The sequence below is a fragment of the Cyrtonyx montezumae genome, unplaced genomic scaffold (assembly GCF_038088225.1).
Source record: "Cyrtonyx montezumae isolate F1298 unplaced genomic scaffold, pur_monq_1.0 scaffold_24, whole genome shotgun sequence".
NCBI classification, from domain to species: Eukaryota; Metazoa; Chordata; class Aves; order Galliformes; family Odontophoridae; genus Cyrtonyx; species Cyrtonyx montezumae.
The window spans coordinates 2,384,708-2,410,869 of NW_027071981.1; the positions used below are offsets into that span (position 1 = coordinate 2,384,708).

General features: G+C 40.9%; 2 protein-coding genes across 3 annotated transcripts in view; both read right to left on the reverse strand.

The window, feature by feature from the left end:
- The window catches only part of EML6 (EMAP like 6), a 113,655-nt gene extending 107,130 nt beyond the window's left edge, over positions 1–6,525 (reverse strand). Inside the window, exon 1 of the mRNA XM_065739453.1 lies at positions 6,329–6,525. Coding sequence (XP_065595525.1) covers positions 6,329–6,525 — 197 coding nt within the window. The remainder of the gene's footprint in view (positions 1–6,328) is intronic.
- A 14,169-nt stretch (positions 6,526–20,694) lies between these two features.
- The window catches only part of SPTBN1 (spectrin beta, non-erythrocytic 1), a 121,701-nt gene continuing 116,233 nt past the window's right edge, over positions 20,695–26,162 (reverse strand). For both annotated transcript variants that reach the window (XM_065739439.1, XM_065739440.1), the window contains 3 exons: positions 25,259–25,432; positions 22,471–22,513; positions 20,695–22,136 (listed from right to left, as the gene is read on the reverse strand). In XM_065739439.1, coding sequence (XP_065595511.1) covers positions 21,921–22,136; positions 22,471–22,513; positions 25,259–25,432 — 433 coding nt within the window. In that variant the 3' untranslated portion in view covers positions 20,695–21,920. The remainder of the gene's footprint in view (positions 22,137–22,470; positions 22,514–25,258; positions 25,433–26,162) is intronic.

Consider the following 26,162-nt stretch of genomic DNA (forward strand, 5'->3'; position numbering starts at 1 on the left):
CAGGTTCCCTAAAGCAGGACACACAGGTAGATGTCCAGGCAGGTCTTGAATGTAGCAGGGCAGTGAAGTGCTATGCATAAAACAAAGCCTAAAAAAGCATACTGACATTTCATAAACAACATTATTTATCTTAAAGACTGAAAAAACTTTTCAAGTCTCAGAATCCAAAAATCTTTGTATCCTGAGCCTTTGTCCTTAATCTTCTAAAGATATCCAGGGAGGCTGAGCATTAAGTTTTTTGATAAGCAACCCTTCCACTACTATATATGTCACATCTACGTTAAAATTCAGTGTGTTCATCTTGAACTCCAAGACTCCAATATACGATTAAGTTATACTACAATCTAAGGAAGATGCACAGCTCTGTGTGATGAGCTACTTCTCACAAATTCAATAAAAGGTTTATTACACTTGCTGATATAGAACTAAAAGTTTGTCATTTTTCAACTTTGAAAAAACAAAATCCAAGTAGTTTCTGCAGAAGAATGTAAGTGCTTCCTATTTTGTTGGACTTTTTTTTTTTTAATTTTCCCATTTTTCAATAATGAGTCAAATCAAATTGATTCAAACACTCAAAACTCTACTTGCAATTTTTAATAATAACCATCTTTTTACTTGTCCAAACACACAAGCTGTGACTGGGCAAGCAGCAAATCTTCCTTATTCTACTACTGTACCTAATGTATCACTGGGATGTATAATTTCTACTCTGTTTAAACAATATAGATAAATAACAGCCATTCTCACATTTATATTGCTATAAATTGCTTTTCTTCTGCATTTTATCTCATCTATGTATTTTTAAAATTATGTTTGATAAGATACTGTAACTATATATTACAACATGTGTGGGGTAAATAACTCCCAAAGATGGTACTTCACAAAGAAATAGTACAGACGATAGTATATTTTGAGTACTTCAATATAGATGGGATACAAATAATACAAAAGAGAAGATGGCTCACCTTCAGGATGACAAGGCTCTCAGGGGACTCCACGTGGGAGGGATCTCCAAGAAGAGATCCTTCCCTGGTGGTGGTCAGCCCTTAAATGGGGTTTGGGAGAGGTGCAGCCAGGCTCCACCCCTTCCAATCACACAGGTGTATCACCTCCACCTGTGCCCCCATGGCTGACTCGGTGCTCACCTCAGGTGCCCAATCAGTGGTTCAGGCCGTGATTCAGCAGTTCCCATACAAACATGTTTGACGTATTAATACGTATATTTAAGAAACAAATTTTTATGCCAACTCACACCAGTGTAAGGGCTTAAAGCATAAAAGCACCTCAGCAATTAATCGGAACAAATTCATGAATGACTTCCTGAAGAACTGGCTTTTTCCTATTTTAGAGACTGAAAGTAAAAGAAGCTATAAGCTAGAAAAATGAGTTTCTTTGGGGAATGGATTTCTTGAAAATGAAACTCCTTCAACAACCTCCAGTTTCAAAACACTTCCAAAACCACTTCCATAAACACAGACCTCAGATCCTCCTTCATCTGAGCTGTTCCACAGTCAAGCCTTTAAAGGCGTACTGAATTCCATTGTTGAGAAATTTCCTTCAGCTTCATTGCTACTTTCTTATCTTCACAGGGTCTTTGTCCAGGTTATATGCAAGCTACAGACAGCTCAATTCTCCATTCGTTTTCAGTAAATGAGAATGGCAGATTGAATACTCTTTTACAGCAAACAGATGCTGCGCCTTACTGCTGCAAGCAAACATATTTCTTTTTTCCCCAACATCAGCAGGACAGGAAAACGTGCGTTTATGTTCCAACATGAGTCTCCTGAAAAGGATGCTCTAAAAAGAATAAGGCAGGCCTCCTGTCACTCCCACAGCCCAGTAAATCTCATCACCACTGGCACATCCGCATTTTTAATCTCAATCTGTCAACACAGCAGAACACCCGCATACTTACAGCAATATTCTGACAAATCCTACATTACTATTACACTGTAAGCAGCCTTACAGAAACGACATGCTTTAGTATCCACAGATAATAGGCCGGCTTTCCAGGTCGCGTGCCCAGGCAGCAAGCATTGCAGAGGCACCCAAGAAAGGCAGCATTCTCCTGCAGTATCCTCCTCACACGTGATTTGTTTAATGCCAGCCAGAATGCAAACTGTGCTTGTTTAAAATGCATCTGATACCTGGTGGTATTAAGCATTAAAGTATTGTCAAATTAAATACAGACATCACATACTTTGAGGGAAGGGTGGTATAAAAAAGTGCAGATGAAATCTTCAATACACATTCAGGAAAAACGTTCAAAATCGCAATAATTATTGGAAATAAAAACAGGGAGACAAAGTTATAATGAAATGGTCACAAAATTTTCTCAAGGTTAGGAATCTCTGTTAAGAAATGAATTCTAAAAGTAAATCAATAAAATTTCTTTTTAAATACAATGAGAAATACCTTAACTGCATTTATTTGTATTTTTGCCATTTCCTGTGGCAAATGTTGAGTTCTTGGGTTTTTTTTTGTTTCAATTTGATTTGCTTTCACATGCGTAAATTGCAGAAAAAAAATACAGAAGAGAACTGCCCACCATCCAACATTTCATTAGGAGAGAAAAGAGCAGTGGTCTAATTGCTTGCTGTTGCACAAGGAATACACAATATACAAGTAAGAAAACCCTCTCTCCTTTTCATACTGTTCAATTACTATCAAGAACTTATGATCCAGCTTGGTTGTACTAAACATAAATACTACACTTGCATAAATTTCATTCAAGGCAGTAACAGTGCACAAATTGCAATATTCCCATCAACACATTAACTTATAGCTATTACAATCACCTGCTTCAAAAACGTTATTTTAAAATTACTCCAGAAGGAAAAGAATACCCATATATTTCTGATACCTAATCCTGGAAAGCACAAATGGCCACATGCAAAGAAAGAACACTATACTTCACTTTCCACATTAAAATGTTCCAATAGCTCTGCTTTGACATAGCTCCCGCACGTGAGCTTTAAGTGTGACCTACCTGAAGCATCAAGTGTAGATTTACAATGCAAGAGATTTTGTGATTGCTTTGTGGTCTGTAATACAGGGCTTATAGAGCAGAGCAAACAGGAATATTCTGACCGTCTATGCCTCTCAGCTGTTAGACCACACTCAATACCCAAAGGTTTTATGAGAAATAAATAAACATGGGAAAAAAAGAAAGTAGAGTGAAGAATACAGTATATTACATATTCTTTGACTGTAAACTTCATAAATTGCATGTCTGTTTGGGCTCCACATAAAATGCACCAGAAGTCTTCAGAAAACCAATTCTATTAATTTCAATCGTGTTCATCCTGCTCCATAATGATAAGACTTGATAATCAAGACTTGATAACACCTCCCCTATAAGGAAAGGCTGAGAGACCCGGGTCTGTTCAGCCTTGAAAAAAGACACAGAGGGGATCTGATCTATAAATACCCAACGAGCAAGAGGCATAGAGATGAGGCCAGACTCAGCAGTGTGTAGCAATAGGACGAGGGGAAACAGCCACAAACTGAAGCACAGAAAGCTCCACACAAATGTGTGTGAGAACTTCTTCACAGTGCAGTGATGGAGCACTGGAGCTGCACAGAGAGGTGGTGGAGTCTCCTTCTCTGAAGGTATTCAAGACCCACCTGGACGCCTACCTGTGAATCTGGGCTGGGAGCTGCTCTGGCAGGGGGGTTGGGCTTGATGATCTCTGGGTGTCCCTTCCAATCCCTACAGTTCTGTGATTCTGTGATCAACAGTATTCATTATTCCACAATTAAATTACAGGAAGAATGGTATTGATGATAGAAAGTAACAAAAATCATTGAATGCCTTAGCCTAGAAAGGGAGCTCTGGAGGGCACCCAGACCAAACCATTCTCAAAGCCAGGCTCACTTCAGTGTTCAACCATGTAACTCAGAAACCCTCTCACTGGGAAACTAAGAGGCAGGAGAGCTCGCATCTTGTAGTTGCCCTGCATAGAAAATACACCTCAGAACTCACTTTATCCATATACTGAACATCTGCTTCATTAGTTGAGTGAAGCACATTATGTTTCTCATACAAACAACTTTTCAAATACAAATTTTAGGGGAAAAAAAACCTCAAATCATTGCTTCATTAATCCCTCACAGTCTTGTCTATTTTTGCTAAAACCACGTTATGTCCAACTGAACTATCTTGACAGAAAGCAAGAGGCAAGACCATTAAAATTGTAACAACAAAGCAAGTATACATTTTTAAACATGCAACCTAAGGAAGAAATCCACTTCCACGATTTCAACAAGCACCTCAAGGGAATGTACATTTCTATGTTCATCTTCCCCTTTCCCCCCCAAAAAATAGCATTTACAGAATCTTTTCAGCATAGTAGGAGCTAATGGCAACCCCTGGAAGCAGTTCTGCTCACTTCAAGGTCTTCCAGTCTTAATGACTTTGCAATGTTTTCCAAAGTCTGCAAGCTTCATTTATTTATTTTTAATCAAATCTTAAAAATTACTACCTGTTGGACTGCAAATATACACACTATTGTTTAGAAGTTAGTCCCAGGTACATGAATACCATAAAAATGAGGAAACTGCAGAATTACATTCAGCCCATTCATGTTAGTTGTATGCTGTGAAGCCTAAAATGTTCTAATTTGGACTCTAGCATTTATTAGCTACACAGTGATATTCATGCAAGGAACCATCTACTTGGAAGTACTGGCAGCAATGGGATGTTCTTCAGTAAGGTCTGCAAACTGCATCAAAGGCAAGCATTACTGGATGCAAGAAATAGAACATTCTAGCAACATTTTTGAGACTCAAAATAAAGCTCTCTTTCCTCCCTTAAGACCCTTATAACAACAACTTCTCTGAGCCACTAAAAGCTCAAATCATCTCATATCTTGCGCCCTGTTCATGCTTTCAGGGCCAAAACATTTCATCCCCTGCTGAAATTATGGTCATCCTACAGAATTCTGACCTTGTTCCAGACAGGAACAAAATTCACCTTTCAAAAGCACTAGTTAAAAATTGGCTGAACAGTCAGCCATCAAAACACCTGAACAAATTTGAACAAATGGTTACTCATTTTCTTTAGAAAGTAGAACAGGCAGAGCTGCATCTGAAGTACAAATAGCAGTCACTCACGTTCTTCCTATTCCCATTTTAGGCTCTAAATGACACGCTGCCAAAAGTGGTTTCTCTTATAAAGAGTGCTTCAAGAGACAAGGCACAACACAGCTAGGTTTGACCAAGAATAACTGGTATAATAAACTGGACATTATTTCCTTAGTAGATGGAATATTACAAGGGAAGTGGGAGGAGGAAAGGAGAATAAAAGCATCTCAGTCAAACCAAAGAAACAGTGATCTATGCAGCTGTGCCTTGACAAATTATCTTGAAAGAAAAACCTGTGTTCCATGATATTGCAGACGCAGTAAAAGTCATTCTTATCTTAGTTACCCGAGGAGACAAGTCTATCTGAACAGCTTTCTGGAAGTGACTTTTAAAACAATAATAAATCCTCACAGTATTTCATGAAATGCTACTACTCTATCATGGACAATAAAAAGGAGAAGAAAAAATGCTACTTGGGACAACGCAGCCAGAAACTCCCCCTGGGGAAAGCGGATAGCTTTCTGTTAGCAAGACCAGAGAGATTATATGACAACCGTGTGATTTTGTTAGCGAGTCTCAAAACTTTGACTTCAGCACATGTTCCTACACTCACACCATGTGTCACCTGGCCCTGTGCTGGTCACCAGGTGGTGCTGAATTCAGGTGAATTGGGAGGGCAGCTGTTAGCTGTGCTCAGCACCACACAGTGAAACCTCCTCTAGGTTCAGATATTTGACAGGAGTAGCATACGGGCAGAATTAACACTGTCTATTTATTGACAGTTTCTGTATTTTGGACAGATTTTTTTAAAAAGGCCAGCTGGATCTCTGTACCACAATTTCGTGCAATAAATTTTGTATTTCTCTAGTACGACAGCATCGGTTGAAGTCACTCTTTAGAAAGATGAAAGACAAGAAATTGACCAGATGAAGAGCGAGACCTACTGTAGCCATCTTGCACCAGCACGCTTGAGATTATTATCTTTTTGTCTGGGGTACGAAGTGCAGGAAATTTAAAGAAGGATCAGTTCTACCTGCGGGGCAGGTTTACAGCACGCTTGTGCAGGGTGTAAAGGGAACTGCACCTGCGTTCTGCAAGGCGGCAGAATCAGAGCCAAGGTCCCGGTGCTGCCGGAGTCACAGCTTCGCAGCACAGTTGCGTTAAGATCTCCCCGCTGCATTTCCATGCATTCGGTCCCTTTCATTCAAACCCACCCCGCCAGGAGACGAGCCAGCCCTCTTACCTGATAATATCGTCGTTGTGCCCGAGGAAGAATTTCTGGCTGTGCTCTCGGGTGTTGTAAACCACGCCGACTCCGGCCACGAAATAGACCACCTCCTTGCCCGCCGTGTAGTACAGGTTGTTGCGGCACTGGTGGCCCCTGTACCCGTAAACCCATTCCAGACGGAGCCGGCATCTGGGAGCCGTCCGATCCGCCATGATAAGCGATCCCCCCTCCCCACCCAACCCCGGCGCTGCCCCTCCTTCCCTCAGCTCCTTCCCCCGTCGGGGTTTTTCCCCTTCCGAGCCCCAGCGGTCCCCGTTCGGCCGCCGACTCTTCAGGTGGCACTTCCCGTTCTTTAGCGCTGTCTCTTTACTGCCGTTCTCCGGAGCGATGCTCCCCAGGCACGCGCTGTCTCAGCACGGTTCGCATCGCAGCGCGGGTATCACCCGGCGACACCGACCCGCTCCGAAAGCCGGCCGCGGGAGCGGGGCACAGAACGCTCCATCGGAGCCGACGACCGTCACGGAGCCACCGCCGCACGAGGGAGCGGCCCCTCGGCCCTCCTCACCCCGCCCCGCCCGAGGAGCACAGGCCAGCGACGCCGCAAACCCGACAGGAAAACCCGGCATCGCACCCCGAGCGACGGCGGGAACACCGCCCCTCGCGGCCCGCAGGGGGACAGCGCCCGGGGACTGCGTGATGGGCGGAACCCTCCCCCGCCCCGCGCGGCGCCTCATGGGAACGCGAGTTCCGGCGCGGCCGCCGCTGGTCGACCGGCCGGGGAGCGCCGGGCGGAGGGAGACTACAACTCCCAGAGTGCCCCGCGGCGCCGCGCCCAGCGTTTGCTGTGGTGACAGCGGCCCTGCGCGTTTCCCGCCCTTTTGGCGGCGGCTCCGCTCAGTGAGGTACCGCTACAACAAATCCAGAAGGGGATCGCTAGTGAGACCGCTCAGAGCTGAAAGCACTATTTATAGCAGTTATGCGTAGCGTAGCATTTAATACAGTGTAGAATATTCCCTGCTTTCTCTGTATTGCTGACTACTGGGGGTGGTGCTGCCTTGTACTTCTTTTATGAGTTAGCTCCTTCATGTATTTCCCTCAGTAATCCCAGAAGCGTCATAAAATGTTTTGTGCAGTTTTCCCAGATGTTTTGTGCAGTTTTCCCATTGGAGCGTGTCCATCCTTCCCTCAAACGCTGTGGCTTGCTGCACAAGCCAGGTTGAAGTTTACATAATACAAAACAAGTTTCTTTTTCAGCTTATGATCACAACCAAATTTGCATGCTAATTTAGAGCAGCCATAGAATCACGGGGGTCGAAAGGGACCTCAAGAGACCAGCAAGTCCGACCCCCTGCTAAAGCAGGTACCCTGCAACAGGTGGCACAGGTAGGCATCTGGGCAGGTCTTGAATGTCTCCTTCGAGGAGCCTCCACAACCTGTGTGGGCAGCTTGTTGCACTGGTCCATCCCCCTTAGCATAAAGAAGTTCTTCTGCATGCTATGAAACTTCCTGTGTGACACTTTTAGCCCTTTACTCCTCGTCCTATTGCTTGTCCTCCCCTCAAGGTTTAGGTTGTCTTTCCAGTGTTTAACCTGTTTGGTCTTCCTAGGAACACAGCAAAACCTCTTGTTTAGTCCAAACATATGCAGACATTGAGATGACTGATGTTTCCAAATGCACAATCTGTTACTACAAAGCCCTTTTCCAGAGGAGTGGCTGAAAATAGAGAACAGCAAATACGGCTTTGCTGATGGGAAACCAAATTGGGAAAGTAACAAAAAATATTTTGAGAGAAATGCTATATGAACACCTCATTTGGAATTTCTGAACCATACTTTTCAAATGTTTCTGTGACTCTATGGATAAACTGATATGTAGCTAATGCACTGCCCGGCTGAAAAATCAGTTACCTCTGCAAGCTGAGTTCTGCAGTTTAAAATCTGCTGGGTCTCTTCTGCTGCAGGTTGCTAAGACTGAGTGTTTCAGAAAAGGCAACAGATCTTTCATAGCACTAGTGCTTTGTTTTGAATGAGTTTCCCTTTGGTAACATGCCAGGTCTTCAGGACACAGTGTGTGCTGTACCTGTATAAAATATTTTCCCATGATCTTTGAGGAGTGTAGTTGACTTTTAATGTTGTTATTTGCACTGCATTTTAACCCTTGTTAAAATCAGTTCTGCATAGAATTTGAGTGCTTTTAGAAACTACTTAAAGTATTTCAACTTCATGTAAGAACTAGTATTTTCATGACTGTCTTTGTGACTACCTTGCACTCATTGAGATAGATCGACTTAGAAGCTTTGAAATGGGCAGCAATATGCAATATGTTAGATCAATATGTTTAGAGAATGTATTTAAAATAATGACAGTGCATTTAAGTTTTAACGTGAAGAAGTTCTTATGATACTTCACTTTCTTAGATTTTATTGGTACAGTGTTTATTTGTGGGATAATGTTGGAGTGACTTTGAATAAAGAAATTGTGTATCTTGTCTTAAGAGCAAATAGTGTAATATCAAGCACAAGTTTCTGTCCAATAAAGATTGTCCTGAAAGTTTTCTGAGATCAGCAGCATTAATAATAAGGTCATACGTTATCTTGCAACGTCAAGCAGCTAAACTACCTTGTGTTTAGGAAATAATATTTGCCCTTCAGGTAATTCGACAAAATGGAGTCTTAAATACATGGCTTGGGTTGGAAGGGACCCCGAGGATCATCAAGTTATTGGAAAGCTGTAATGAAGTCTCCCTGGAGCCTTCTCCAGCACGAATGAGCCCATCTCCCTCAGCCTGCCTTCATAGGAGAGGTGCTCCAGTCCTCAGAGCATCTCTGTGGCCCTCTTCTGGACGCTCTCCAGAACCTCTACGTCTTTCCTGTTATTTTGTCACCCATGACACTGTCCATTCTTCTTCTATTCATAACCACTGAATTTTAACACCTTAACTAAATACTGGGAATATTATCCCTTTTGCAAGCATGAATCTGCAAGAAGTCAATCTAATTGAAGAATAAGTAGAATATAGGCAAGACCTTTGTCTTCTAAGAGACCCCTGCTACAACCGTTCACAAACTCATGCATTCATACTCTTTATGTAGCCTCAGAAGGACAGAATCAAGAATACCTTTTGGGAGGCTGTGTGTTACACTACCCATTGTATTACTCACAGGTGTGCAAATGTACTGGAAGCTTCGGTGAAATATCTTCATGCGGCAGCGCAGAAACAATTTTAATCTCATTATTGGGTTTGCTCTGAAACACCAGGATGTAAAAAATGAAAATAAAATGTCATCCAGTGGATGTGTGTAATGTAGTAAGATGTTTAATGAATTATGAGTTACTAATTCCCTGTTTAGATGAAAAAACATTTTTTTAAAGCCTGTCCTGTTGCTTCTCTGTATGGTTCCTGAGCATTAACTGTGGGGAGATCTACAAGAGGGTTCGCTCCTAATTTAAAAGGCCTGTATCTAGTCATTATTTAAAAACAAATAAAAATAAAAATAAATTTCGCTCCACTTTGTCATATAGAAAATCATAAATGTCAAAAATTGTCTCAGGAGTCAGCCATGTTTTGGCTACCAGACACAGCACATGGCGGCTCGAGATAGCTGGAACGTTCCTGTGTATGCTGCCACTGGAGCTGTCACATAAATCTGTATTTTTAGACAATCATATTGGAAATCTAGAGTTGAGTGTTCACCGTTAAACAGTTTTCTGTATTTGTTTTAGTGATACAACAGTTACAGTTAAGTAATCATCTGATTTGGCTGTCTGCCTCACTTTAATGAATACTGCACAAACTTTAACCTGTTGTGACAGTTTCAAATATATTTCATTTCTATGATGTGTCATTCCACTTCAGTGTGCCACCAGTCCTGTTATATTTGCATGTCCTTTAGCTCACTTTCAGTTCTGCTTTCTCTCAGTCTGTTAATGATAAACAAATGGAAGTCTTTCTCTTGCTGAGATCACAGACATACTCTAAGCATTAACCTGGAATACTTGGTTTCTCATCCTGTCTCATCTCAGTATTATCCAGTGGAGTAAACTCCTTGCGATCTTAGCTTTCTAACGATTTGTTGTTATTGCTGCATTATGTATACCTTCTAAAAATAATACATGTGACAAACAGGTTCTTTACTTACTCAACAAGGACAAACAGAAACTTTCTTGAAGTCTGTGACTGCAGTGCTGCCACCTTTCTCTGAGCAACAGTGGTTTAGTTTCATCCTTCGGTAGAAGCTGGCATATTCTTTCCCTATTTGTGATATTTAGTATGGTCAAAGTGTGAATTAAATGATACACATTGCTTTACTAAATATGTGTGCTTGGGTTTAGCAGTGAAGCATGCTAGTCATGAGCTGATACCCACCGAAAGAACAAGGAAAAATCATGTGGAACTACAAGTTTATTCTCACTTATTTTCATATTATCGATGCTAACAAAGGTTTCATGATTTTATTTTGGTGATTGAATTATCTTTCACAGTGAGTTGCTTGTGTAATTTTTTCAAATTAAAAAAAAAAAGTGTATTAATTTCTTATCAGTTGTCATGTTGCTAAAAGTGTTCCTCAATACTGCAACCTACTGTTCATTGTCAGTACGACATAAATATCACTGATGTTTTTCATGGTTTCTTTTAAGTGTTAATACTGTGTGTGAGTCTAAGTGAATATAATTCTTGAAATTGATTCCCAATTATATATACATACACTTATTTTTTCATTTCGAATGTGAAAACAAACTCTCTGGATAGCAACAGGACTACGTAGCACTTTACAAATTAACATTGCTATGCCAAAGTAGAGCAAGCTTAATAAGTGCTTATGGAAGCAATATTTTTTAAGTCCTTTTATTAGGTAGTAAAAAAGTCATGTTTAATCTAACATTTAATCTTCCACTTACAGGGCTTCCAAGAAGGCAACGTAAAGGATATCCAACCTCAACAAGTGCTTTTGTTGCCAATGCCTACTGCAGAGGAGAGTGAGGAAGATGCCAAGAAGAGTTTCAGAATGGATGAAGGCCCTTCAGCAGAGGTACCCCAAGAGTCAAGTACTATCAGAAGCAGATTCAGCTTGGCTGCTGAGCTTCCCATTTACCTGCAGGAGAATAGTATCGGTTAGAAAAATGAGCACTGCTAGGGAATGCTGCCTGCAGGCCTCTAACAGGCAAAAATAGGACCTAATAAAATGTCTGCCAGATGCGAGGAAGAGCTTCTGTCTGAGCGACTACTTACGTTTAGCATAAATAGCTCTTGCACAAACTAAAAAGTAGTGCTGGTAATGGGAAAAACACCTATTTATCACCCTGGGCTTAGGTATCACGTTTAACAAAAGTGCGTTTTCTTAAATTTATTCTGATGGGCAGCAGCAATTCAAAGTTTTGGTCTAACAAACATATTTACAGTACTGCATTTAGCCGTGCTTACAGCTACTTTTTAAATGCCCCTTGGTGCTTAGACAATACTAGCAGTCTGAGGGAAGCTGTTGCCATACGCATGTGGAGGATCTACGTACTCATGTGGCAGACTGACTAAAGCAGTTACTGTTTGTCTTTTGTTAATATTTTCTAAGGTCTAAAGACTGTGGTCATGAGCTGGCACGCACAAACCAGCTATCCACAATTTCTGCCTCCAAACGTTTTCCAAGTTTTAACTCTTGATGAGAGACTGTTCTTTTGTCTTGCTCAGGTAGGTGATTTTTTATTTACCTATTCCAGTCCCTATTTCATTGTCATCATTATAAGATGAAATATGACTTACATAGCATTCCATATGGGTATCGCCTAGATGATATTTAACATGTTCACAGTCTGCTAAGTGACCATTTACTGCTGCTGCTGTTTTTGAGGAGTTTGAGCTGTTTCTATTTGATTGTTTCTTTTAAAGCATGCCTTGTATAGGTGACAAAAAACATCACATCTCGTATTAACTCTACTCTGTGCTGTATCCTGCCTACTCTATACATATCTGAGCCTGTGGTTAATAATGAACACTGAGGTTTTCCCTTCCAGAAACATCTGTGTTATGTCCAAGACCTTTCCTACACAAAATACCACTTATAGCTCACATTTTAATGGGTAAGTGTACTGCAGCTGCACTGAGAAGGCATATTAATCGGTATTCCAAAATAGGTAACTTTTGAGCTGTAATTAAATGATATAAAATCCATAGGAACTTGGCACAGGGAGGGATCGGAGTCAGGAATTGTGATCTAGTTCTGTTTATTTTTTTTGCCTGGCATTACATTAATCCAATCCTGATTGATGCCTCTCAGTGATTTTACAATTCAACTACAAAACAGTAACAGAGGAATTGGCTCTAAGCTCTTATTTCCAGTGAGTGGAAATACTGATTTGCATTGATGAAAGGTTAGGATCTGTTCAGAAACAATACCGGGGAAAAAATAAAAATAAAAATAAGTAAGAGTCTTTTCCATCCTCAAATGCAAAGCAAGCTTATTTCTGAAAGATCAGACATACCCTGTTCTTTCAAATTCTAACCTGGAGAGAGAGCCCTTCCAAACCAACCATAATCTATTTGTTTTGCTGTATGTCTAAGTGCAATCCAGGACTACCACACGGAGGAGATCAATAAAACCATCTGTCTTAATCTGCTGTGCTCATGGCTGCTCAAAGCCCAGAGGTACAGAGCAAACTGAATGATCTTCAGAGACCCAGTGAGCCTCTGAAGCAGCCTGTTTGTGATGCACGGCTGCAGGACCCCTGCCTGAGGGGTCTTCCAGATAATCTCTAGTGAGTTGCTGCCAGCCTTTACCCAGGCATGCTTTTGGGACTGTCTTTCTGTAATCTTGTCAGAATTCATTGAGGAATTCCAATCTACTGTCACCATCACAGAGATCTTGTTCTTCCCACAGAAACTGCTGTCTTTATTTTCCGTCACAGGAAGAATGGAGGTGTCCTTTGCCTTACAGCTAAATGTCCTGGCTCCCATTAACTTGGCTGAGGTTCCTTCCTATGATGATTCATCTGAGATGTGTCTTGTCACAAGTTTACATAACTTTTCAAATCCGACTCTTCTTTTTCAAGTTAAGAGAACTTGCACCCAAGTCTTCATTCTCTTGAGAATGACCTAGTGTTATCTTTTCCATCAAGTTTATTCAGAAGGCAGTTGCTGGGAATTTGCCTTTCTTAGACCATGCAGGGATAAAAAGAGTATCTGAACATCAAAGATACCAGTCTCTGTGGAAAAGATAGCACAAATTGCTTCCAGCTTACTTTTAATCTACAGAACCAGAGGGGAGTATATGTGCTCTTCCTTTTGTCATCTAGACCACAACCAGCATTGTAATATGTTGGTCCTTCCTCACCATCATTTCTTTATAATTAAGAAATAAAGAAGAAGCAACGAACAGCAGGATTTTTGGTGGCAACTTTTCTTCTTTTATTTTCTACATGCAGCATCTCATTAACAGGAGGAGTGTCATCTGAGTATCTTATTCCGAGAGCTTCTGCCCTGAAGCCAGGCTCGCAGCTTGTTCCTCTCCACATTACCAGTTTCAACTGTCATAAAGCACAAGATTATAAAAACAGTTATAAAAACTTGAGGTGGTACTAAACACAGTGGTGTGAAGACAGCCTTTCTACTCTGCCTACAATGGTGCCCCAAGCAAATTAAATGTCAGACTGATATGCAAAGAATGAGTATTCCTTTAGCTTAGCTACACTTCTTATAGGTGAAGTATCTCACCTGGAAGCTGTCCTGAAAGGGTGAGAAATCTTGGCATTCTTTCTTTCTCTGCTGAGCTTTGCATGTTATGTGCTTTACTTTAGGGCTTCTCAGTTCTCTGGTGCTGGTGTCAGTAGTACTGACTCTGACATACATAGTTCATGAAAAGCTTGCTTTTGTTGCACTGAGCATTAAAATCCAAAAATAAAATCCTGTTTCCAGTGCAAGCTTCCGATTTATTTGGAGTAAGAAGAAAAGTAAAATCATGGGAAAAGTTTGTTTTAAACCACTCTTGAAATACATTTTCTTCCTTGTCACTGTATTATTTTTAACAGCCATTTTAAAAACATGGACTGATGTGAGCAGGCATCATAAATCTTCCTCTTTTCTTCTGCTTTTTGGGGGGGGAGTATAGAATGTAGCTTTTATATGAGTAGCTAATTTACTTTCAGCACCGTCAGAGTGAGTTCACAAATGCTACTTGATTGTTCAGGCGTACTGTTCAGATAAGAGCAGGTCTGTTGCAGCTCAGCATCTCTCTGGATACAGTGACCTCTCATGGAAAATGCTGGTACTCTGAGAACAAGGGGAATATTTTTCTCACCTAGATGTAAGAGTAAAATAATAATGGCATCGATAAGAAAATAGTAACAAAATCAGTATTAGGTCTAGGTGGTTTCTAGATATAACATCATGAACCACCATAGAGTTTCATGTAACCATTAAAGATTAGGTGAAATTAATTATCGAAATAAACAAATTAAATGATACTTCAAACACAGAACAACAGGTATAATTAAACTGTATCAAAGATTTGATGTTCAAGGTCAGCTGGCTAATCAACAAGCTGTGCTCAAATAGCAAGGGAGAATTTGTTATGAAATGAATGCTTATGCACAAAATCCTTCATAGCATCCTTTATAGAATAAATGGATAACTTCTCACAAAGCAGGCAGTTTAAAGTCTCCTGACGTGCTCTGGGACTGCTGTCGGTGTGATAATCGAGAACCTCAGACTCTCCCACTCGGGCTGCTCTGTTCTCTGGGTGCACACTGCATATACTGCATTATGACACACTGCAGATGTGGTCACGTGGGCTTGGTGAAGCTTCTCTGCTGCCTTGGCTACACACAGTGACTCAGATATCAGGTGATGGTGCACACAACTGGTCTAGATTTGCTTCAATAGCATTAGCACATGTTAATAGGACATCTCAGCCCTGCTAGGCAACTGCTAAAAGGCAAAGCAACAAAAGGTACAAGCTGAACGAGGAGCAAAACCTTTAGCATTTTTTGCTTTTTGCATTTAAATGATATGTATGGTAACACTTTATCATTATTCTCACTAGTTGCCCCCTGCACTGCAATACTGAAAATACTGAGCTGTGTTTTTGTTTGATGCCTCACCTTATTTGTACTTCAATCTTGTTTACAATCCCTGGAAACAAGAATAATCCACCAAAATTAGAATATTCATTGAATTGCTGTCACAAAGCTAGAGAAAAATATTTAACAATGGGATAAATTACATTCAGCAGTAGTGTAGAAAATAGATTATTGCCTCGAGCACTGAACTGACTCCTCAGCTAGACTCTGACCACAGAGAGTGCTGCTAAGTACAGGCTGAGCTCTGACAAGTAACTGCAGCTGAGAAGCCAGCCTGGCTGTTTGCTCTGCCTGTTCTGTAGTTGGACCAGATGCACTACGTTCAGCTCATGAATTAGAAGAGGCTGAACTCAGTCTTGACTATGTTCATACCACTGTACAGAAAGAATCAGATAAACCAGTTAAAAATGGTAATAATGCAAGAGAAACAATAACAACGACAAAAAAAGGAAGGGCAAAAGAGTATTTCCTCAGGTATTCAGTGAGAAATACAACTCAAGCAATTAAACATTAAATTAAATAACTCCACAGAATACTGTATTCTGTTACTTAGATGTGGCAAAAGAAAGTACACAAGTGGATTAAGGAACTATCCCTTCTGCAAGCTTCTTGCTTGGTGTGTTAGGTCAACCTGTGACCAGTATTTTACTTTTCAACATACGGAGGCAAGGCTTTTCTATCCTGTACTTAAAGAAAAAGCACACTCTTATAGCTTGGCAAGGCAGAAAAAGATTTTGAAAATACCTTAATGTTGTGACATGCATGTGGTAAGTATATTCTGAAATACTGAATTAAGGTCTGCAACTTAGATATGCATAGTCACAATCATTAGTGTCTGTGCAAGAGGAACTTAAAGCACTAGGACCATGTTTAATAAAAAATAAAGAAAGCAACCTTAATGACAAACCACATAGTCAATATCGTGTTGAATCAAGGAGAGCTTTTTCTTTTGCTTCTCACTTTTCTATTTCTTATGTCATTAGCTTCTGATCTTATCAGTTAATTTAAAGAATAATCACCCACGTCATTAAAGCTATTGTATGTGTTCTGTGTAGTGAAATACTACTTAAAATTTTTAGTTTCATTTACATCTAGAATTGCAAAAATATCAAAATATCAAAAAAGCAGAATCTTGCCCAGTTATGTCATTTATAGCATAGAGATATTTGGATAAGTAGACTGGGACAACGTCTTACTAGATAACTGATGGTCCAGCATTAGCAGATTAATTGTGCATCTCATACAGTGTGGAATTTGGTGCCTCTTATATCCCAGTTAGGACTGGAAAGGAGTACAGAGTGTTTTTTAAAAGAGCCTGAGAAGGAAATAAAATTTACCATCCGTCTGCCCGACAGCATTCTACTGTCATGACTGCTCTACAAGGAAGCAAGTGGCAACAGTTTTCATGTATTTATATTTCTTGCATGTCTACTTATCAAAACTTATTTTAAAGGTGAATATCTGGCAGGAAATGGATTTATTTTTTTTATTCAGAAATTAAATCCTGCATCATCATCATCATCATCATTATTGTTGTTGTTGTTGTATTTTGCTGTTGGTTGGCTAGATTTTTTTTCTTAAAGAGAAAGTAAATATAAGGTTAACTGATTAGCACATAGTAAATACTGAATTATGGTTTACTTTTTATTTTTTGGAGAGCAAATCTGCTAGGGATTGTACATAACCTACTCGTGTACATAACCTAACTTTGCCAAAGGGAGTTGCCTGGGCTGGAAGGAAACACTGAATAGAACCCTACTCTTCTGGGTTTTCCCCTACAGCCCCATAGTCACAAAGGTACTTACAGACACTACAGTTCCTGCCTGGCAACAGCTCAGCTCTGTTATCTACATGGGAGGAGTAGGGGAGAATAAAATGCCATCAAGCTACTCAAAATAACAGAACCATGTGTGTGAATTGTACCATTTTAACTGCTAACAAACAGATTTCAGTGCTGTCGGTGCTCCTCTGGATATCTGAGATTAAAGAAATCAGAGGAGGAATTTGCTGGCCAGGTCACTAATGTATCTGAGAACTACGATAACCTTAACTGTCAAGTGCTAAGCATCTTCAGTTCACCAACAGGAGCCACACATATGTCATTAACAATCAGAAAGGCTTTATTGCTATTCCTAACATGCGTGCTCCTTCTGCCCAACTATGAAATCAGCTTGGCGTGCAGATAAACTTGTTTTCGTGGACTGTGTACAGAACAGAGAGATTTATTGTCCATGGGGATTTGGGAATCTACCCATGGGGAATCTGTTATGGCACAAATTGTGAGATCAGAGGAGTCGAATCCCAATCTTGCTGAAAAAACAAGTGGACTGCAAGTAGGTAATTGCAGGCATAATTCAAGTTCCAATGCTGTACTCTTCTGGATGAGGAATACAGTACTTCTCACCTGAATCATATTCTGCTTCACCTCATACTCTTGATATCAGGAAGCAAGCTGAATTTCAGCTGGCTGAGAGCTCCAGTTCCTCTTGTTGTCAGGATGCCCTCTGTTGCTCAGACTGCAGGTGGAGCTGCAGTGTCAGAAGAACTAAATTCTGCTTTCTTCAGTAGTTTTGCAACATGAGTTCAGCAGAGCCTGATTTTCTGAGGTGCTCTGTTTATTGTGCTCCTCTGTTCGCTTATTTGGAATGAAGGTGTCTGATGTTTGTTCCAACTAATTGTGATTGAAGTTTCTGTTTTAGCTCAGCTGTGCTTAGTCAAGGTAGAAAGACCAAAACATCCACAAATAACAGGCAATGTTGTATCATACCTGCAAGCTATTTATTATAACAGTATACCCATAAAGACCCTGTACATTTTAAGTCTATTCCCTGCAAACTCAATCATAAAAAAGAGAACTCACACTGAAGTGAAAATCAGTCTAAAACAGCATTTCACAGGAACAGAATTTAGTCATACATGTCATTTACTTCACTGTTAATCTCCCTCATACGGAGCGGATCTCTACAACAGAACATATTCTCTATGAAGAACAGATGGGTTAATAGATCATTTCCACCCATCTAAAAGAAAACCTTCCTACTCAACATATGCTTAGTTCCCACAGATAAGAAGTTTTGGGATTTTCATCCTCACTGTACTCGATTCACGAGAACATGGGAAGGACCCTTCAGGTGCAGCTCTCTGAATACCTACACAGATTAGATTTCAATTAAGGTGCTCCCCTAGAGGAAAAAAGGACAAGCATTCCTTACGAGGGAATTATGGCTTTACAGCAGTGAGAGTAACACAGCTGAAAAGCGGTTGGCTTCCATTAGTTTTCTTTGGAAAACTTTTCAAGCATTCAACTTTTATATTACTTTTACAATTCATCCCCAGAGGAAACACAAGCAACTTAAAAATCGTTACCTTGCCAAACCTACTAAGAAAGGAAACTAATATAGTGCTTAGCTGCACGACAAATCCACTTTCTTGAATGCACTGATCAGGAGAAAGAAAATGTTTCATCCACCAAGGGGTCTAACAACATATAGAAATGGCTATATTACTTTCAGAACCACACCACGACAGGAGTTCAAACCAGTAGTGACAACTTGCCCAATTTCAGTCTCATTTCCATCATCCATACTTACAGTCTTTACTTCTTCCTCTGCCATTATTCAGCAGGCTCTTCACATAATAAAAATGAGATTTCCCCATCCTTTCTTCATTCAAAAAGGCAACTGTTCTGAAACTAGTGTAACCACAGCACAGGAGGGCTGCCCTGGGCTTCGGCAATGGCTCCAGCCTGTTAAGGGCCCCAAGCCCTTCACTGACACACAACTGTGCTGAAGCTACTCGGTACCCAACTAGGAGGGAACTATGCTCAGCCATCACTTGCCTTTTCTGACCTGGCTTTCGTAGGAGGACCCTCTTCCTGTCCCACCAATTCTCTCTGCATGGAAATTGCCCCCCAGAAGGGAAAGCAGGTGAGACTTCACTCAAGAATTCACTCAAGCTTCTCAGCAAATTGAAATGGCTCCTAAGCAGAAAGGACTTCTGCTCAAATACTTCTCAAGGACAGCTTACGAGGCAAGACAAGCAAGAAAAACAGAATTCTGAAGGCGTGATCAAAAATATCACTGCTCTACTACACACAGCAGGTAGTTAAGACTCACTGCTAAACATTCCTTGCCTACCTTCTTAGCTTCATTGAAGTGACACACAGTAAGGCATCGACAAAGGTGTGTATGCTGATCAAAAAAAAAGGTTTGCATTTTGATAAAAAAAGACAACCTTCATATTCTAACATCACAGCTCAGCTTGTTTGCGTTATATTAAATTTTCACATTTACAAGACTGGTGGTTGTCCTACCTTTCACTAATAGCCTGGAACAATGGAATATTAGAGGAGTAAAAACCAACGTGCATGAATGACCCAAGAAGTCAGAAAATGAAGAAAACCCAGAAGACGCAGCGCGCCCCGTGGAAAGAATCAAGACCCCACACTGATCACACATTCAAGAAGGTGGTTTAGAAACATGCTCGTTTGCACCGTGTTGGCTTTCCACCCGAAGTTACACTTGAGTGTATTTTAATAATCAGAAAAAATCAAATAAAACCAAGTTTTCTTTATTTCACTGTTTTTAAACTTTTAATTCCTCTTTATACCTATTGGAGCTCTTCCTTCCGGATGGTTCCCTAGATGTCATCCAATGCAAAGAAAATTCTGAAAAGATTCTTAGTCTTCAAAATGTTGAAAAATCCAAGGAAATGCTAAGCTTTGGAACTCGCCTTACTGGCACTGCATTTATATCTTCGCAGGAGGGCTATAAGTTAAGAGCTATGTTTAAAAAAATAAGAGGAAAAGCAGTGACATTAATTCGGGCAGCACAAGAAGCCCTCGGCAAATCACAGCTCAGTTACTGTCTGATTTACTACAGGCTTTAGCACCAAAGCACACTACTATGGGGCAGGTAGAAAGCTACAGAATTAAGCTCACTTCAAGTAACGTTCAGTTGCTGCCAACTCAGACATGGCTACGTGCCTCAGCCCCGCGAGACGTTCAGCCAACACGCTCAGTTGCCCAAGCACATGGTTACTTCCACAGATGCTGCTGGATGAATTCCCAACCAAAAAGATCTATGCCAGAACATTTTCCAAAGCGCTGATTCCCCCTTAGTTTTTATTTTTATTTGTTTGGGGCACGGTTCGAGGGGAAGGGCGGAAGGGAGGGCAAGTGGGAGCTGAAGGGAAAGGAAAGTTAAGGAGAAGTGTGAAGATAGATAACAATTATTTCAGTATGAAGTTTTGCACACGCACACACACACAAAGAAGGAATTACAACTTAAGACATTAGCTTCAGTGCACAGGAGAAAGGACATTTTAAAATAACTTTATTTTTGATCCTTTCAAAATTATGATTTAACATTATCAGAAAGGAAATAAGAAACTTAACCAGCATATTTAGTTTTAAAAGCATTTAATGACATAGCATATATTTAACAGATAGGGTAAAAGTCTAGAGGTACAGTTCGATACAACTGAAAACCAGTTCCAGTACTACTCTTGACTACAGGCCCAGTCATTGAAAGTTCATTCCTATTAAATGTAATCTTTGATTGTGCAGTAAGATGAGATCTTTTCATTACAATAGTTACAGTGACAGAGAAATGCACACTATGTATCAAAGAGCAAGGTAATGTAGCAAAATTATAACACGCAGTGCTGTAGCTGACAAGCAAGTAACCATTGGAGTAACATTACTTTTCCAGTATATGCTTCAGTTCCACTTTTACACTTATCAATGATTTTAAAGGGTTTATTATACATCTAGTCTTATTATACTTTGTACTAGAATTATCTGAAACATACAATATAATGTACTTCAGCAAAAAAAATTTTTTTTTTGAAATTACAGATTATTTAAAACTGTATCAGCCTGCTTATCCATCTCAGATGACATTCTTATCTGTCATACCTGATGCAGAAAAGCTTCAGGTCGCGTTAATAACCAATGCCAAGATATAAATGGTTTGTCTGTAAGTTAATGCATACCTGCACTCTGTTACAGGAAAGATAATATGCTATCATTGTAATAAATGTTAGAATTGAAATGGGAGGCTCTACTAGTCAAGACTCAGCATAACGACCTTAAATGGAAGTGAACAGTTTTGAAAATTTGTCCATTGGTTTTTGATGTGCACAGTAGATTCGAAAGCACCGCTGCCTTGCATACCAATAGCACTAGGAGTGGGTTATTTTCCAAGACAGCCTCACAAAATTGAGGAACAGTTTAAATAGTAAGATCTAATCTACACTAACTTCATTAAAAACAAAAAACAAAAAAAAAACCAACAACCAAACAAAAACAACCCCCCCAAAGCTGGTCCTCCCTCTCCTACAGAAGCTGCCCAATGCACCTCATACACTTGGAACTTCAGATTTTTTTTTTGTTGGCTTTTTATTTTAAAATGCTCTATAAATAAAAAAATGTCAATCACATTGAGGAACATGAGGCACAGAGAGTAACGTATTGGTTCTGAGCTCGCATGCTGGAATTCCACTGGAACGATCAGAGAAGTGCAGTGTGAGGAGATGGGAGTTCACTTCTTTTTACCAAAAAGGCTGAATCTTTTCTCTTTGTCTTTCTCTTTGTCTTTCTCTCTCTTGCCAGGACTGGACTCGCTTGTTATTGTGACGCTGGCGGGCAGGGTCTGGGCACGGCTGGAGGCTGGAGTGCTCTGAGTGGTCGGGGACACTTCGATTTTATCAGATGAGATGGCTGATGTGATGGCCTGAATCCACGTGTTCATCTCCTCCTTCAAGAAGCCCCAAAAGGTAGAAAGCTGTTACAATCCACGCACCACACTCTTTCTCTCATTCAACATTGGAGATGGGGAATGGACAAAAGTGGGGAATTAAGCACAGTCATCATCTGGCACTGCTCTGCACCTGCAGGAGCTGTCTACTTCAAACTGTGCTCCGAGACCATCTCCATCTATGCATTACACACACATACATGACCAGAGATGAGTAAACTGAAGTGCACCCCTAAGGTTTTTGCTTTTTTTGTTTGTTTTTTTTTTTTATTATTTCCCCTTGGACAACAGCACAGAATCCACATCAGTAATAGACTGAGAAAAACAAACTTACATCATCTTTGGCTTGGAAGAGGTATTCATTCCCATCAGTCAATCTGTAGAGAAAACAGCCATTGCAAATCTAGGTTAGGAGTAGTCACAGTGGATCAACTCCTGCTTTTTTAGCTACTGTACATAACCAGACTGAGACATACAGGAAAGTCCTAACATCTCTATACACACACATACATGCCAAGAACTAATGTTTTGGTATCTGATTCAGCCATGCAGATCCAGCCACACACACTATATTCTGATCTCTATACATGCTTATGATAGTGGAAGTGTTCCAGTATGCCATGCTGCACTGCAGAGGTCACGATCTTCCACGGCTGATGACTTATTTCAGTGCTTGCTCTTTCAGGCAGATCTCTTCTATCTTGCAAATGATAGTATAAAAAAATACTCAATATGTTAAAAAGACAAAAGTCACAGACAACACCCAGAGTTCACACTGCTTTTGCAGAAACTCATCAAAACTCTGCAGCTGCCCTGCTGTCAAGTCACGATGATGAGTCAAGATACCGTACTGTGTATTATTCACAAGTAGCTCTCACAGGGAAGATCAGAAGCTTCCTTCTATTTTATTACTGTGTTGTTTTTACTCAGAGTTCAACCGGGATACATTTAACAGGCTGTATGAAGATTATTAATTAAAAAAAAAAGACTGAATAACATCAGATAAAACATCTGAACAAGTGATAGATAGGATAACAGTGGGAGAAGTGCTTGATCTTTCTCCACAAAAAGAAGTAATATTAAATGGTAAAACAACATGAAGGTGAAGTAAGACACTTGGAAGAACACAGATATCACAGAAGCATAAAATGGCCTGGGTTGGAAGGGACCTCAAAGACCATCTTGTTCCCAGCCCCTGCTGTGGGCAGCGTTGCCATCCACTAAATCAGGCACTAGTTCAGGCTGCCCAGGGCCCCATGCAACCCAGCCCTCAACACCTCCAGGGATGGGGCCTCCCACCTTCTCTGGGCAGCCTGTGCCAGTGCCTCACCACTCTCTCGGTCAAAAATTTCCCCCGACATCTAATCTAAATCTTCCCTTCTGTAGTTTAAAACCATTCCCCCTGGTCCTATCACAATCTACCCACACAAAAAGTAGATTTCCCTCCTATTTATAATCTCTCTTTCAATATGAGGAGGCCACAATGAGTTCTCCCTGGAGCCTTCTCCAGGCTGAACGAGCCCAGTTCCCTCAGCCTGTTTTCATTGGAGAGGTCCTCCAGCCCTCTGAGCATCTTTCTGGCCCTCTTCTGGATGTGTTCCAAAAGCTCTACATCTTTCCTGAGCTGGGGGCCCCAGAACTGGACACAGTACTGCAGGTGGGGCCTCACAGGAGGAGAGCAGAGGGGAACATCCCCTCCTCTCCCTGCTGCCATCGTTCTGTTGATGCAGCCCAGGATGCTGTTGGCCTTCAGGGCTGCAAGCACACACTGCTGGCTCACGTCCAGCTTTCCATCTACCAGGACCCTCACGTCCTTCTCCACGGGGCTGCTCTCAGTGACTTCTCTCAGTCTGTACTCGTATCTGAGACAGCCTCATTAGGTTCACATGGGCCCACTTTTCAAGCCTGTCCAGGTCCTCTGACTGGCACCTCTTCCTTCTGTTGTATCAACTGCACCACTCAGTTTGGTGCAAACTTGTAGAGAGTGCTCTCGATCCCATCATCTATGTCACTGTTATAGATGTTAAAGAGTACAGGTCCCACCTATGCCTGGCTTTTGTAAAACGTTAAGGAAAGTATTTCCCTTGTACTCCCCACAGATCACGACGGCGCCTTTCTGTGAGAGATCTGCCTGCACAACAGAGGCCACAGCCTTTGCAGAACTGAGCCTCTCAGGTGTTCAACAATATAACCCTCCTCAGCTTGGAGAGGGAGCTTCGACACAGTGAGCTGGCAAACTCTGGGGATTCTCCTAATGAGAATGAGGTAAGAAAGTGCACCACATGACATCACTCAGGAAGGACTGACACAGGCGACAGGGTACAGAGAAAGAAGGGCAATTGGTTTTTCTGCCAAACTTTGTATCTGGAACACCTTATTCTTACACTATCAATTCAGAGACATTTTGATAGTGTGAAGGACGGATCACACAGCTGCAGCCTGCCTTCAAGAAGGTTAGCTGCAAGTTTCCCTAAATATGAATTATATTTAAAGGATTCTTGCATCAGTACAGACCTAGAAAAACCCTATCTTAGATTACACAATCCGAACAGTTCATAAAGTTAGTCTCCTTTGAAAAAGTCCTCTAGCAGCAGTGTAACAGTAGAATATTTTTCAATTGTTGGCACTAAAATCTTTACCAGTAAAACACAATTTTGGAACTGAAAACCTTATTTTTAGATCCTTTGAACAACGAGTGCTTCATATACTGATGGCCTGCAACAAGTTCAAGACCTGAAAACGTGACTGACAGATGTCTTCAGTAGTTTCCTAAATCCATACAGAAAAAATTAAAAGACTTGGTTTTTAAAAAGCAGAACCACCAACATTCAGCTCTTTTCAATCAGTTCCAGAGGCAGCAGCTGGAAAGCTCAGGGTTTTTAAATGCACGCTCAACTTTCTTTATGTAGTCTAGTCTTGTCTCATAAATAAGTTCTGTTGTGATTGTGATACTGATTGCGACCTGTGATTAACATCCCACCTTTCAGGGCTGGGAAGACCCTGGTCAGAAAAGCAGACACTGCACTTACTATTCTTTATCAGCTGGATCCTCCCCATGAGTTTGCAGAGTGAACGTACCCACCACAGCTTATTCTCAGGTAAAGAAACTTTGACAGGTTTACCTTAGCTTGAACACATGCTTTTTCTTTTTATAATCCACTGCCACTTCACAGACTGCTTCCTTCAAGCTGACTGGAATCTCATTGTGATAGGGAATGCCAGAAGCAGCGGCTTTTGAATCCTTGTAGAAGCCCATCTCTTGGTTGTTTATGACACAGTAAACGTTATGCCACGACCTTCAGGACATAGAAAACAACAACAATACTTATAAATGTAATGCTCTCGCTTGCAAAACTGGAGAAATTGAACACTGTGATTGCTATAAGGTAATGGGGACCAGTTCAGTGTGAAGACAGAAGCACAGTATACCATGTCCTGCAAAATGCAGACAAAAATTCTCTCATACAAGCACTGCTTCAAGACAGAGGTCCTGACTTTGAGCCAAATGGAACAGAGGTTTCCAGAGTGCTCAGAGATAGCACACTAGCATATCCTAACAATGTGTGGATGGTTTGGCAGACCATGCTGTTTACATACTTGGAAGATAAACTGGTAGACCTTTTGATGACTACATTTAATTGTAGGAGTTCTCATTTTGCTGCAAGCTAGTGAACAGACTGCATACGAAATCCCTGACTGTCACAAATGATTAGTGACATCATTTACCTCATTCTCTAATACAGTTATAAAGATCAATGGTTACTGTATTCCTAAATATAAATATAAATGTAAATATTTCTAAATGCTAGTATTAGCAGCTGTCACAACCCCACGTTAGTTCTCTGGTGTGAACGAACACTAGCTGATGAAAAATGGCAGTCCTGTAATGCAGATCTCTTTTCTTGTGATCTGCACTCAGCTCTGCTGAGTACCTCAGCTCTGACCACGTCCCTCAGATGTCGGTGTAGCTCCACAGTCAACACTTTCCTTTTCAGCCAAGTCATACAGCTATTCTCGAGAGCTTTC